The sequence below is a fragment of the Aedes albopictus genome, chromosome 3 (genome assembly GCF_035046485.1).
Source record: "Aedes albopictus strain Foshan chromosome 3, AalbF5, whole genome shotgun sequence".
NCBI lineage: Eukaryota > Metazoa > Arthropoda > Insecta > Diptera > Culicidae > Aedes > Aedes albopictus.
In genome coordinates, this window is record NC_085138.1 from 319,649,241 (window position 1) to 319,665,155 (window position 15,915).

At 45.8% G+C, this 15,915-nt stretch overlaps 1 protein-coding gene across 1 annotated transcript in view; it reads left to right on the plus strand.

Moving 5' to 3' along the window:
- The window catches only part of LOC115262744 (transmembrane protein 198), a 51,040-nt gene extending 44,761 nt beyond the window's left edge, over nt 1-6,279 (plus strand). The window contains exon 7 of the mRNA XM_029865523.2: nt 4,216-6,279. Coding sequence (XP_029721383.2) covers nt 4,216-4,389 — 174 coding nt within the window. The 3' untranslated portion in view covers nt 4,390-6,279. The remainder of the gene's footprint in view (nt 1-4,215) is intronic.
- Nucleotides 6,280-15,915: the final 9,636 nt, after the last annotated feature.

Genomic DNA, 15,915 nt, shown 5'->3' on the forward strand with positions numbered 1-15,915 from the left:
GAAGTTTAGCTCTTGTCAGTAACAGTAGTGTTTCTCACAATGAACTGTAACATTACACATTGAACTGTAATCTGTAATCCCCCTTTCATTTCATGAGTCATTACAAGATAGTTTTGAGATATTCCAGATCATCCAAACTACTTCGGAGACCATAACTTCAGGTCTACACTTGTGATAATAGCTTTTGCCACTACGTTAAGTAGTATTATTTCATCCATTGTATTTACCAAAGCAGTTCGAGGAAGAATAAGGGTTGTCATATCTTTTTTAGATATTATGGGCCATCCTTACTGTTATGGAGTTTAGTTGATAAAAACAACAACTGTTGTAACATGAAGTGATTTCGGTTTTGATAGTAACATTATATAACCAAATAGCATTATATAACCAACCAAACCAAATAACATTATATAACCAAATAGGATCCATGAACCTCTCAGCTCTCAAGGGTCACTCCATGATAGTTTTGTGATTCTATATTTCATAGAGTACACAACTCATTACCTAGTCTAACCAACCCAGATCCGCTAACTTCTGTGAAACTCAAAGTCATTCCAGAATACCTTTGAGATATTTCAAGATTATAAACTTTCCTACAACTAAGATCTTCCAGTTAAGGTGAAAATATGATGAGGGCCCATATAGCCGAGGCGATAAACGCACGGGTATTCAGCATGACCATGCTGAGGGTGACGGGTTCGATTCCCGGTCGGTCCAGGATCTTTTCGTAAAGGAAATTTCCTTGACTTCCTTGGGCATAGAGTATCTTCGTGCCTGCCACACGATATACGCATGCAAAATGGTCATTGGCAGAGGAAGCTCTCAGTTAATAACTGTGGAAGTGCTCATAGAACACTGAGAAGCAGGCTTTGTCCCAATGACGACGTTACGCCAAGAAGAGAGAGAGAGATGATGAAGCCACATCCCGAGCACAAATCTGATGGCAAATGTAGAACGCGGCCGAGGATAAGGACTGCAATCACGAACCGAGTATGACCTAAACTTAAGAATAATTTGGATGACCTAGGATATCTCGACTGATGTGATACTGTCTATTGAACTTTCAGAAGACTTACTGGACACACCCGTAGATTTTAGGATCTGAACTCAAAAACAGTTTGGATGACCTAGGATATCCCAACTGATATGATACTGTCTTTTGAACTCTCAGAAGATTTACTGGATACGATAGATCACAAATCGTAGCTTTGTAATAAGAAAGAAGCTTTGTATACTGAAGAAGTTACTGTTACACCCGTAAACTTTATGATCAAAACTCAAGAACAGTTTCGATGACCTAGGATATCCCAACTGATCTGATACTGTATTTTTATCTTTCAGAAGACATACTGCTCATGATAGATTACAAATCGTAGCTTTGTAATAAGAAAGAAGTTGTTAGTGTTAGATCCGTAGACTTTATGATCAAAACTCAAGAACAGTTTGGATGACCTAGGATATCCCGACTAATCTGATGCTGGCTATCGAAATTTCAGAATACTTATACTGGTCATGATAAACAACAAATCGCAGCTTTGTTTAATGAAAGAATTTACCGTTACACCCGTAGACTTTACAATCTAAACTCAAGAACAGTTTGGATGACCTAGGATATTCCGACTGATCTGATACTGTTTTTTGAACTTTCAGAAGACTTGGGGTGATACATATATTATGTCACGCAAAAATCGACCTTTTTCAACCTCCCCCTCCCCCCTATGTCAAACTTTTTGTATGGGATCTCAATGTATTTTGTAAGGGTCGTCACGCTCTGAACCCCCCCCCCCCCCTCTCCCCTAAAAGCGTGACGTTATTTGTGTACGGCCCCTTACTGGACATGATAGAAAACAAATTGTAGCTTTGTATTATGAACAAAGTTATTGTTACACCCGTAGACTTTATGATCTAAACTCAAGAACAGTTTGGATGACCTAGGATATCCCGACTGATCTGATACTGTCTTTTGAATTTTCAGAAAACTTACTGGGCATGATAGAAAACAAATCGTAGCATTGTACAATGAAAAAAAAAATACCGTTACACCCGTAGGCTTTAGGATCTAAACTCAAGAACAGTTTGGATGACCTAGGATATCGCGACTGTTCTGACACTGTCTATTGAACTTTCAGAAGACTTACTGGACATCATAGAATTCAAATCGTAGCTTTGTATTATGAAAGAAATTACCTTTACATCCGTAGGCTTTAGGATCTAAACTCAAGAAAAGTTTGGATACCTAGGATTTTTTTTTATCTGTATTAACGAGATTTTTAGCCCTAGGCTAGTTCATCTCGGGGCCCACGCTTGTGTTCTAACCATCACACCAGGGCCGCTTCACAATACCTAGAATATCCCAACTGATCTGATACTATCTTTTGAACTCTCAGAAGACTTACTGGATATAATAGAATACAAATTATAGCTTTGTATAATGAAAGAAGTAACCCGTAGGCTTTAGGATCTACACTCAAGAACAGTTTGGATGACCTAGGATATCCCAACAGATCTGATACTGTATTTTGAACTTTCAGAAGACTTACTGAACATGATAGAATGAAAGAAGTTACTGTTACACCCCTAGTCTTTAGACTCTGAACTCTAGAACAGTTTGGATGACCTAGGATATACAGAAAAAATATTCGACGTCATATTCTACCCTTTTTATGCTGTTGAGCACCAAAATCACAGAAATACGTGGAAAAAACTCTATAATAACGCGTAGGAAAATTCCAGCTTCAAAGGGTTAAATCCGTTGAAACCCTTCAACCACCCGGAAACGGCTCTGAAACCTTCATGAAATTCTTTTGAAATTCCCTGAAATCTCCCCAGAAACTTCCATATTCCCCTTGTAAACCCTAAAACCCTGTTTGAAACTCCATTAAATCCTCTCAAAGTCAGATATCCATCAAATTCCGTGAAACCCTCAAACCCCCCTTGAACCTCCCCGAAATCCTGAAATCCCCTGAAGGCACCCTAAACTTCCCAGTGACCTCCTTGAATCCTCCCTGAAAATCTTTGAAACGCATATGAAACCTCTTGAAAGTACCTTGAAAATGTCCCCTAAAACCCCAACGGAACCCTTATAAAACACTTTAAATCCTCTGCAATCCCCTGCAACCTCAAAAATACCTCTGAAACGCTGGATAACCCCCTGAAATCCCCAAAAATTCTCCTGAAGCCCCTCTGAAACTACTCTGAATCTCTATATATCAACCTGAGCCTGCCTCGAAACCCCCTCAACTTATTGTTACTGTTATCCCAAGTAACAATGACAGCTGAATAACAGCTTATACAGCTATAATTTTGAAAATCAAGCTTAAGAGCGGCATATTCAGCTGTTGTACAGCAATAATGTTTGTTACGATGCAAAATCCCTTTGCAACCCTGTAAAACCTCCTTAAGGTGAATATATAACAAAGCCACACCTCAAATTTTCAAGAGCACAAATCTGAGGAACCAAGAGACGGATTGCGCTGAAAAGTTGATCGATTGGTGACCCGTTGGTGATGACCAATCGATCAACTTTTCAGCGCAAACCAACCCTCGGTTCCTCAGATTTGTGCTTTTGAAAATTCGAAGTGTGGCTTCGTTATATATTCACCTTGAGGTGTGGCCCTCCTTAGGCATTAGGGTAATTTTTGACCCAAACCGTGCACTACGTCAGCGAGCTGCTGCCAACGTACCATCTACCCCCGTTGGTTTGACCTCATCTAATCTAAACACTTTTTAATTCGACCCCCTCTAATCTGCACATCGTTCAAACTAAAAATGGTTCAAACGTCATTTTGCTCATGGAACGGGGTGAAACGGAACGCAGAATCAAAATAAAACAGTAAAAAGGGTTACCATCAGTGTGTTTTTCGATGCCCACAGGGTTACTAGAAGTTCAAATTAAAAAATGAACCCCGTTGGTTTGCATGAGGTGTCGTTCAAACCAACGGGGGTAGACGGTAATGCAAAAGGAAGATTAAGGTGCCATAAATTCTGTGAAATCTATTAAAACCCCATAACTCTTGGTGGGCTTCGTGGTCTTTAGCGGTGCCAGTCGCTGCAGTCGTGCCATCCAGATATGAATAAAACCTATGCATATCGTTTCGATTCATGCTTTCGTGCTCTAGGTTTATCGCACTCTTCGACAATACTCTACACTTTGAATTCAACTCCACATATGTCTCAAGCCATTTCATTACTGCAATTCGAATCACCCATTTTCAGAACTTCGTATCCGCCCTCCAGAAGCACGTCACCACAGATTCCGGCCCACCGTCGGAGGTTTCCACCAAGCTGGGTTCGAGCGATCGCAACACGGCCCGCAGCGATCGAACCCACATGACCAACCTGCCCGATTCGGACTTCGAGAAGCGCGATCTGAGCTACGAGAAACGTTGACATCCAGCCAAATAGCAGTATCCGTATCCGCCGCATCCGCATCAACAACAACAGCAACAGTTACCACTGCATCAGCAGCAGCAACAGCCACAACAACAGCAGTACTACTACTACTACAGCAACAACAACCACAGTGGCCACCACCAGCAACAACCACAGAAACACGAACGCACTTGTTACTAGAGCAGAAAGGTGAGGAATCTATAAACGGGGGAGTTGAATAGACAGGACAAGGATTTGAACGAGTTCAAAGCAATTCGGATGATGTCTCTAGGACAGGGTTTGTACAGGTAAGGTAAGTGAAAGAGGTAAGTAGTCAAAATGGCATAAAAAGATTTTTATACGAAGAAAGCGATTCAAAATGGCTACAAACAGAGTGAACGGAATGAATAAACAGTAACGTTCAAGGGACAGGTATTTCGTACGAATAAAAATCAGTAATGCAAAACAATGAATAGACACTAGGGTGTGGCTTATTTTTCAAACAGTTTCTTAGAACTAATATCCAACCAACAAATATGTAGTTGTGCGATGAAGAGCGTGGGGTGAGATGGGTATTGGATTCTGATTGGCTCCACAGAATCGTTACCTGTTATGTGGCGAAGTTGGTTAACGCACCCTGTCAGCTCATTGGGGTGACGTGGGTTCAAATCCCACTCAAATTGTGTTTTTTTTTTGCAATTTTCCATCTTAATTTGTCCATTTCTAACACATTTGTGTCTATAAACTTCATGATTAACGCATGATAATTTTTGTTTTGTAAACCTTCACGAAAGTCACCGTAAACGAATTCAAAATCTTCCACATTTTCATATTTTTTTACCAAAATTTGAATGATTTTTTTCATACCAGTTGAAAAAAAAGTTTAGTTTTAAGAAACTTTTTAAAATAAGCCACACCCACAACGAGAACTGTAAATCATGCGCAATATGTCGCCAACAACGGATAATGGGAAATTTTAAACAAAGACAAACATGTGTAACGATAAAATATAAAGCCCTAAAAATACCAAATCAATAACTGAATCAAATTCATTGCTATATAGAGATAAGGTTCTATAAATTGAAAATTATTTCAGAGCAAGTCTGAAGCAAAACTTTGACCGTAAACTTTTTGATTCTCTAAAGGAATAATCTTAAAAAAAAACAAATTAAAAACAGCTACACACAGTAAAAGAATACAAAACAAGAAAGGTGGGGAAATGTGAGACGAATGTGATTCAAGTTTTTATCAACAGAGTAGCACGAGGACAAGTTGTAGAGACTCAGACCATTGTTTTCCGCGCAGTAGGTTCATGTTGTAGCGAGAAGCGGTTTAGTTATTTCTGAACACAAATATCGAAACGGAATGGTTGTTTGATTTACAAAACAAAACAAAAACGAGAATGATTTGAGGTCCTTTCTCAAAGATGTCCATGGCGCTCCGCGCGCGGTAGAAGCCCAGAGAAGGAGTATTGAAATATTTATACATAAAAAAGCAGGATTACAAACATACGCCAGTTACAATAAAGTGGATAGAATTACCAGCAGATAAGGTCAATGTTTCTCTTACTTTTTTTGGCAGCGCAATAGAACTTGTTTACTCAATTAGATTATATTTTTGAACAAATACACACAAACGTAGCAAAACCGCCGCCACAGCCATCAGATCAAAAACTAAACATACGGAATACAATAAATGCGAAATGATATTGTGACGATAACTGATTGATGGAGAAAAATCAAGGATGAAGTGTGCAATGGATCCCTTCCAAGATGCAAAACTGACAAACGGGAATGACGAGTGTGTAGTGCAATGCAAAGGTATAATATCGAAAGACAGAGAGTAATAAATGTAATAGGCTAAAGGAAAGCTCAAAATATATATAAGCCATATTTTGGATTTATCGGAGGTTTCAAAGTGGTTTTGCTGTTGAAGCTGTGATGTATCACCTCATGTTACTGTTAGAAATTGTTATTATGGACAGCTCATAAACCACGTGTTCATTTTTTTGGATACCTGGGTAGAAAAATGTCTTTGTCTTTTCTTTTCTAAGTAATAAGGATATAATCTGCTCAACAGACACCCGAACGACCAAGGTCCAGGTAGTGTGGGATTGGGAACCATCTACTACAGGCAAAGCAGAACACAGGCCAACTAAACTCACTCGACTCCCATTGCCGCCAAACCCTAAGTCTTTCCGGAACCACCAAGAAGGCATTGCTTCAGAGAGGGGCTATAGTGCACATCGCACCCTCAAGGTTAGCTGCGTAGCCATGCAGCCACGAACATCGACGACTCGTGGTCCTTGGTTTGGGTTGATTTCGCTGGATGGCATCGGTATGACCTACGTAGCCGACTCCGAACCCTTGGATCACCTTTTGTATAGCGTCTTAACTAGTCATTCTCCGAGTCCACGCGCCACCTGCTCTGTAGTTCCAAGACGATGTGGGTTATATTCCAGCTAAACTCATCCCTACACATTCTCTGTACTAGATTTTCCGGAGTTGTGTCCAACCCGCATGTTGCAAGTACGCGGTCACGCATGGTGCGAAAACGCGGGCACACGAACAAAACGTGTTCCGTAGTTTCCTCTGATCCGCATGATCGTAAACTAGTACTTGATTCTGGAGGTACCTTCAGAGAATCATGTACAGGTAAACTGGGTATTGAACGCGTTCCTTACATCTAGAGTGACTACTGCACAGTATAGCGTCTACGGTTGACCTACTTATCCGGAAGCCGGACTGGTTACTAGAGAGACCATTTACACCCTCGATGTGCCTCAACAGTCTGTTGAAGATGATCTTCTCGAGCACCTTCCATGCCGTGTCGATCAATTATATTAGTACAAATACCGACGGGTACTCCGTCCGGACCTGGGGCCTTTCCTACGCTATACCGCTATACTTTCTATGAATGCCGGGCAACTCATTGGAACAATCCGTCCCCAGCCATCTTAGCAAACTGCAGTAGAATCACTTGCAATAATACGGAACCTCACGGTGATGGCGACTTGCTCCGCCAACAGTCCACTCGTCGATGAGGCAGCATCACACTGACGACGACCCCGTCATGGTGCTGGCTGTCACTGATGCTTGCTAGGGGAAATACACGCATGGGAAATGCTACTCAGCTTTGTTCATACCCCACACTTTCCTCATAGAGAGCCCCAATCCCCGGCTGTCATACGAAAGGAGGCCAAGGAGTTAGATCATAATGTGGAACAAGCCCCTCGATTATCCCCTCGAACATCTCTGTAGATTGCAGCCATTACACGATTACACCTCTGGAGCCATTACACCTCTCGTCTTGGTCATCACGATCCTGTAGGCATCACGCCACGGATTCGCATTGGCATTCTGACATAGACCCTCATAGCAGACCTTTTTGCTTGGCCTTATCTCGGTTTTCAGCGTGGTTTTGGCAGCTGCGAACACCACTCGCCGTTCGTTTTGCTCTTCCTCAGATCGTGCTCGCTGCATCCGTCGCCTAGCTTGTAGGCAGGGCCGTCGCAGGTCCGCAATCGCTTGAGCCCACGAGTAAGCCGATGGCCTCCCATTTCTATGGTGGACTTGTCTTGGCATGGTCGAAAGGCACGCTCGTCACCGCTTAGACCGAGTAAGTTTCGCTCACGGCGGAGCGCCTCCCTAAATATCTCGTCGTCGTATTTTGTCTTCCACCTGCGAGGGCTTGGCTTTGGTCTAGCCATCTCGTCCTCTACCGGTTCCTGTTATTGTTGTAGTCGATACTGTAGCTACAGCGATTAGCCATCGTCCACCCTTCAGTTTCAACTACTTGTTGGGCCTGAACTACAAAAAGTTAAGTCGATGATCGACTCCGCTCCATTTCGACTATGTGAAGGTACTTTTGGCACCAACATTAACCAAATTGACATCCAGGATGGCCAGTGTCTCTAGCAGGATCTAACCTCGCTGGTTCGTGAAACGGCTTTCCCATTCCATGGCCCAGGCATTAAAGTCACCCGCTATTACCACCGGCCTTCACCCTGTTAGCACGATCGTCATACAGTCCAGCATCTGCGTGAACTGTTCGATCCGCCTCCGCGGAGGCGCATAACAGCTACAGAAGAAGACCTTGTTTACTTTGGTGTCAACGAAGCCCTCATGGGAGTAGACACCAACTCCTGGACGAAGTATTTACCCGTCGTCCATATCGCCGCCATTTTTCTCGACCCATCCGCGACCCAATTGTCGTTTCCGGTGGGTACTCGCTATGGGTCCGCTATGATGGCGTTATCCGTCCCCCACTCAGAAACCGCCCGACAAAGCAGTTGCTGAGCCGCGTCACAGTCGTTCAGGTTCACTGCCGTGTGCAGCATAGTTGTCCCATGTTAATAGGGATTCCCATAGAACATGGGACAACTATGCTGCCCACGGCAGTTCAGCTGCGTTACCTTCACAGTACCGTCTACCCCCGATGGTTTGACCTCATCTAATCTGAACACTTTTTTATTTGACCCCCTCTAATCTGCACATCGTTCAAACTAAAAATGGTTCAAACGTCATTCTGCTAAAGGAACGGGGTGAAACGGAACGCAGAATCAAAACAAAACAGCAAAAAGTGTTACCATCAGTGTGATTTTCGATGCCCACAGGGTTACTAGAAGTTCAAATTAAAAAATGAACCCCGTTGGCTTGCATGAGGTGTCGTTCAAACCAACGGGGGTAGACTTTCTTGAAGGCCGGGCACCTTGGATCACCCGTTGGATGCCTGTTGTTCACTGATTTCCCGGTACTGCCGGTACAGTTCCATGAGTTGTGTCTTCGTTCCAGACACCTGAAACAAAGCTCCGGTGGCTCGTGGAACATCAGATGATATACGCACCGCATCAGCTTACCTTGTTCTTCCCTACTTTAACGGACTTTTTACGTCCGCCATAGGTAACTGAACCAAAGCTACATGCGTCCCTGCCGGCCCTTAACGGCTGCGGCGGCCACCTTCACTTCGCACAGTTGCTGCAGTGCCGTGACGAGCTCTTCCACTTCGGTGACTTCGTCTAGGTTTTTCATCTTCAGAGTCGTCTCTTCTGTGAGAGCCCTCATCTCTAGCCCTCTTCCGCCAAACTTTTGTAGGCAAGGGCGTCGCGTTCCTTATCGCGCTTCAGCTCCAGGATCATCTCACCCGTACGAGTACGTCTGATACTGCGCACTTCAGCTCCCAGGTCCACGAGCTTGGCGTTGCTTCGCATCGCCTTCAAGACGGCCGAATACTTAGACTGTTCGGTCTTCCCAAGGAGCTATATTCATTTAATTCTAACCTAAAGGCAGAATAACTTGATAATGACTCTTGTGCAGCCAAAAACCTGCGCTGTCGACACTTCTTTGTGACTTGTGTGCTGCTTGGGTTGATGACGAGCGCGTCGCCTTTCTCGCGCTTGACATCTATTCTTTTACGCCTCGGTTTGGCGTCCCTGAAGTCCTCGACCTGCGGCTTTTTCTTCTTCTTCCGCTCGACCTTCATCCAAAGGGGGATCCTCCCCTTGGTTCGCCCTACTCTGTGGTTGTTGGCGGCCTAGTAATGGTCCCAACCCCCTGTCCCCTTCCGACCGGGATGGGCCAGCCTTTTCAGGCCCCCCCTCCCCAGCTTTCTGGGACGCCTGGCTGAGGTCCGACTTGCCGGTATTACTGCCGACCTTCAGGGTTATTATCCTCGGCCTTGCGGGCACCGCTAGACAGCTCCTCACCTGACGGCTGCCTCATCCGCTTCTACGAGTGCTTATCACGAGCAGTCGCATCCGCCACACCTTTTGGACTTGCTGTAAAAGCGAAGGCCTCCGTTCCGCCACTGCTGTAGTATTCACGAGTCTCACGTCCTCCTGCTAGGCATCGTCTATCGACTTACGAAGTCGCAACATGACCGTTTTCAGGTCTTTACTAATGTTGGACAGTCCAACTTGGACTTCGTGCACGCAAAGTCGATGATCTTACTGATGAGCAGAGGTGTTACTACAGCAATGGTTTATTGGCAAAAGCGGACGATACATGGAATGGGAGGGTATTTATAGTCTAGTAACAATTATCAAAGCCTACTAACTAATTAACCTAAGGTTTGCTTCTCAACACCCCCTCTCAAACCTAGCGCCTGGCGATGCTTCTTGAAAACATCCGTCGGTAGGCCTTTGGTGAGTAGATCAGCAACACAGCAAAAAAATATGAAAGTTAAGCAGCACGTAAATTGAAGATCAACTGAAATTTGCGGCAGAAAAATGTAAATCACCAACATTTAACGTCAGCCGAGCAGCCCGCTGCTGGTCAGACGGTTTGTTTACAGATTTTAAAGCATATTCGCTTTAAATTTACATGCATCTGCTATAAATCATGCCAGCCACTCTCCGTCATCGCAGCTAAACGAACGGCTGCTCGCAACTGTGGCGGTTTCCCCGTTCTCTCTCTTAGTACTCTCTGCAGCAGCCGGAGCATGTCGGGAATGCGTGCATGGTAGAAGCCGTTTAACTATGACTGTCTACTCTCCAACAAGCTGAGATAGCCGAGAGAGCTCGGGCGTGCTACTCACACCCCAAGGATCAGAGTTCAATTCTCGTTCGGAGTTCATGTTTTCTTTATATTTTCTAACAGATATCTGCAATGTAATTTTAAGATCGCACAAAAATTTCCATCATATATGACGGAGTCCTTTTGTTACATTCGATCCGTCATAATTTTACAGGTTTTTTTTCGAACTGTGAACTTGATTTCCGGTTGGAATGCACTTCGATTTCGTGTTCTTCAATGCGTTCTCGTACAAAGTTATATCGAATATCGATGTGCTTGAGCCGTTTTTGATCCCTTGGTTCCTTGGCTATTTGGATACAGGACTGGTTGTCCTCGAAGATGACTACTGGTAAATCCGGGTCCACTCCGAATTCCGCAGCTAGATTACGAAGCCAAATTGCTTCACATGCCGCTTGGCTCAGCGACACGTATTCCGCCTCGGTTGAGGATAAAGATACCGTTGACTGCTTGCGCGTAACCCAGGTTACAGTGTTGTCGAATATTTTGAAACAGAAACCCGATGTGGATCTCCTATCGTTTACATCGCTGCCCCAATCTGCATCCGCGTAGCCGATTAGTGGATCGTTCTTGCTGCGACTGTAGATGAGTGAGAAGTCCTTCGTCCCTTGTAGATACCGCACGACTCGTTTCAGGGCCTTCCAGTGTTTTTCGGTTGGTGCATTCTGGAAGCGGCTGAGGAGATTTACTGCCGCACATATATCCGAACGAGATGACAGCATGAGGTACGTCAGACAACCCGTTAGCTCACGGTAGGGACACTTCCATGGTTCCTGGCCATCTTGTAGTTGGACCAGCTTGGTGCTTGGCTCCAGTGGGGTCGAAACCGGTTTGCACGATTCCATTCCGAAACGCTTCAAGAGATCAAGCACATATTTAGTTTGATTGATGCTTAACGTACCTTCCTTTCTATTGTGTTCAATCCGCAGGCCCAGAAAATGGTTTAGCTCTTGAAGGTCAACCATATCGAATTCTGCAGCCAACATCCTCTTGACTCGTTCCAGTTCTTCCAATGAGTTTGACGCCAGAATAATATCGTCCACATAGAGGACGACGTAGAGTTGAACCTTTTTCCTCGTAGACGTGTAGAGACAGCTATCGTATTTTGATCGTTGGAAACCAAGCTTCACCATAAACTTGTGAAACCTCTCATTCCAGCTCCGAGGGGCCTGCTTCAATCCGTACAGCGATTTGTTGAGTTTGCAGACTTTCTTCCCCCTCTCAAATCCTGGCGGTTGCTTCATAAAAACCGTTTCCTGCAGGTCCCCGTTCAAAAACGCCGTTCGTACATCCATTTGGTGTAGATGCAGTTTCCGCTGGACAGCAACAGACAGTAACGTTCGAACTGTGCTCATCCGAACCACCGGAGCGTAGGTTTCTTGGTAGTCCAGTCCGTATCGTTGAGAGCACCCCTTCGCAACTAGCCGCGCCTTGTATCTGCTAACCGTATCATCGTCGTTGTACTTGATCTTGAAGACCCACTTACATGGCATCGCACGACAGCCATCCGGCAGGTCCACCAAGTCCCAGGTGCGGTTCTCCTCCAGGGATTTGAGTTCGTCGTTTATCGCCAGCTGCCATTCTGGCCAGTCGTCTCGTTTCTTCGCTTCGTCGATAGTCTCCGGGAAATTCTGGATGTAGCTTTCGGCATTCAACGCAAACGCTCCATACAGGTGATAGTCGGAAAACTTTTCCGGCTGCTTCCGCTTCCTGTCGGTTCGTCGTACTGCTTTGGCTTCTTCCACTTCCTCATTTTCATCCTTCGACAGCGATTCGAAAACTTCATTCTCTTTTTCGGACGCCCTTGCTTCTTCTTCAATTTCATTTCCGGCTGGTTCCTGTTCCACATCCGAAACAAGATGGTCCTCCGTGTAGACGGGAGCTAACTTGGGCTTCGATTCTTCAACCAAGACGTCTCGAGAAACGACAACTTTCCGCTTTTCTGGATCCCACAATCTGTAGCCGTTCACAGCATAACCGACGAAATAACACACCTTGCTTTTGTCGTCCAGCTTGCTTCTCTTCTCCTTCGGGATGTGGGTGAACGCCTTGCTGCCAAACACACGCATTTTGGACACGTTTGGCTTATGTCCATACCATTTCTCGAAAGGGGTTACCGATTCCTGCAACGCTGACGTGGGACTTCGGTTGATCACGTATACCGCAGCCTGCACCGCTTCGTTCCACATGTGCCGTTTGAATCCAGAGTCGTCCAACATCGCACGGGATCGTTCCATGATGGTGCGATTCATGCGCTCCGCAATACCATTTTGCTGTGGTGTATAGGGCGCGGTAGTCTCCATCACAATCCACTTGGTTTCGCAGAACTTGGTGAAATCTTCATTGACGTACTCACCACCGTTGTCGCAGCGTATCCGTGCTATCCTGCGCTCGAAATGTGCTTCTGCCATCGCCGAGTATTTCTTGAACATCTCTAGAACGTCACTCTTCGCCTTTATCACGTACACCGCCGTGAAGTGGGTGAAATCGTCGATGAAGCTCACGAACATTTTTCCGCCATCCCAAGCGGCTGGCTTGAATGGCCCGCAAATGTCGGTGTGTACCAACTCCATCGGACGACTAGATCTAGCTCGTGGTGTGTCAGAAAATGGCAATCTCACCTGTTTCGCTTTCATGCAGGATTCACAAATTTCGTTTGCTTCCAGATTCTTCCCGACGTCCAAGCCTTCCACCATGTTGCAACGAACCAGTTTTGCCAGGCCGGAATTGCCGATATGGCCGTATCGCCGATGCCACAGAACCCGCCGTGCTCCGGAATCAGCAGCTAGAGCCGACTTGGTTGATGGAATCAACTCAACATTCAGTTCGTACAGCTTGGTCCTCCTCGTAGCTGTGCAGACTCGTGAACCATCTGCTCTCGTGATGATTGCTTCGTCGCGTGTGAATGTGGTGCGCATACCTCGTTCGCCGATTTTCTTGACAGAGAACAGGTTCAGGGTCAAATCCGGAACGTACAGAACATCGTAGACGACGCACCGCAGTTGTTTGTCATCCACCGTTGCAAGCATCCTCACCTCTCCAGCATATTCACTCACCAGCTGTTGTCCTGACTTCGCTACTGTGATGACCACGGGGCGCTCCAAACGATGGACGTTGAACAGGTACTCACTATTTCCAACCATGTGTTCTGATGCGCCGCTATCGAGAATCCAGCGAAATTTTCCGTTGCTCGTGCTCTTCGAGTCGTCGGTGCCCACAAACGCAACATCGTGCTGCGTGTCCGCAGCATTGGCCTTCTCCTTCGGCTTCTTCTTCTGCTTTGCCGGCGATTTTCCTGTGCCACAATCCTGCTTGCGACCGCTTCCCGGGCAGTCCACTCGCTTGTGTCCTGGTTTGCCGCATGCATAACAGTTGAAGCCGAATTTTCCAGGTTTTCCAGCAAACGCCGTGCCGGACTCCGAACGCACTTCAACCAGCTGCCGCTTGATACCTTCATTCAGCAACCTTGTCTTCACAAATTCCAGCGAACACTGTTCCACTGGCAAGGTTTCCAGCACTGTTATCAGCTGGTCGTAGGACTTCGGCATCGATTGCAGCAAGTTGAATACGATCACCTTCTCGTCGAACTTGACTTCAGCTGACTCCAAATCTCGAACGTTCTTCTCGAAGGCAACAACGTGTTCCTGCAGGGGGCGAGATTCGTCATACCGCAATACCGACATTTGCTTCAGCAGGTAGAAAATGCCGGCGACACTTTTCTTCTCGAAGAGTCGCTCCAACGTGGACCAGATTTCCTTGGGCGAGGGTTTCCCCTTGATGAAATCCAAATGCGAATCCGCGATCTTGCTGATGATTATGGATTTGCACTTTGCGTCTTGCTGCCTTCGTTTTTCACGTTTTTGCTCCTTCTGGGCCTTGACCACGGCGGTGTCCGTCTCTTCGTCCGCGTAGAAATCTTCCTCTTCCAAGCTCTTCCGGATGCAGTGCACCAGTCCCAATTCTTCCAGGTAGGCTTCCATCGTAAAACTCCAGTTTGAGAAGTTGGCTCCATCGAAGAGGTACACCCGTTGGATTCTTTCTTCGTCCATTCCGCTTCCGATTGTCCGAATCGCTCTTCCGAAACCGAACTTACTTCGAAACGACACCCGTACCGAATTTTCACCTTGCTCGTGAAAATTTTCTTCTTGGCCTTGACTACTCCAAACAAACCAAAGTTGCTATGGATATCACGTGCTTTGGGCCGATAACCTGATGAGCAGAGGTGTTTTACTACAGCAATGGTTTATTGGCAAAAGCGGACGATACATGGAATGGGAGGGTATTTATAGTCTAGTAACAATTATCAAAGCCTACTAACTAATTAACCTAAAGTTTGCTTCTCAACACTTACCAAGCTGCTGCTCAGCTATCTCGATTGCGGGTAGTCCTAATCTTTTTGGTTGATGACCCTTAACAACCACGCTCCGTCCAGTATCTCCACTGGCTGGCTTGCTGGGGAGTGGATTGCGTGAGCAGCTTCCCGCTACTACCTCCCCGCTTTTCCTTAACGAAGACCTCGCCAACCCTTCCGAAGGGGTTAGCCTCGCCACTAACTCCTGTTTGATTCTGTTTATTTAAGTCAGAGCCCTGCATTAACGCGGTAAGGTACAAAATACTGTAGGGGTGCCCAGGTACCCCACAGGCTCCGATAACGATCGAGCATCTTTTTCACCCCCTCGATTCCTCGGCACGGGTCGCTTGACACCTTGAATTGGGGTTAGTAGTCCTATTCTTAGCCGGCGACTACGCGGTTGATTCACTAGCTACCCCCATGCCCCGGGACCGTAAGTCCTGCTGCCATATGCCATCCTTGTCTGGTAATTCGTATTCGTGCATAATCCTCCATATCATACGCCGATTTAAAATCGATGAACAAGCGATGTGTGGGCACGTTGCATTCGCGGCATTTCTGCAACACCTGGCGGATAGTGAACATCTGATCCGTTGTGGCAGGTTCACCCATGAATCCAGGCTGATATCGCCCCACGAACTCTCTTGCAATAGGTGATAGACG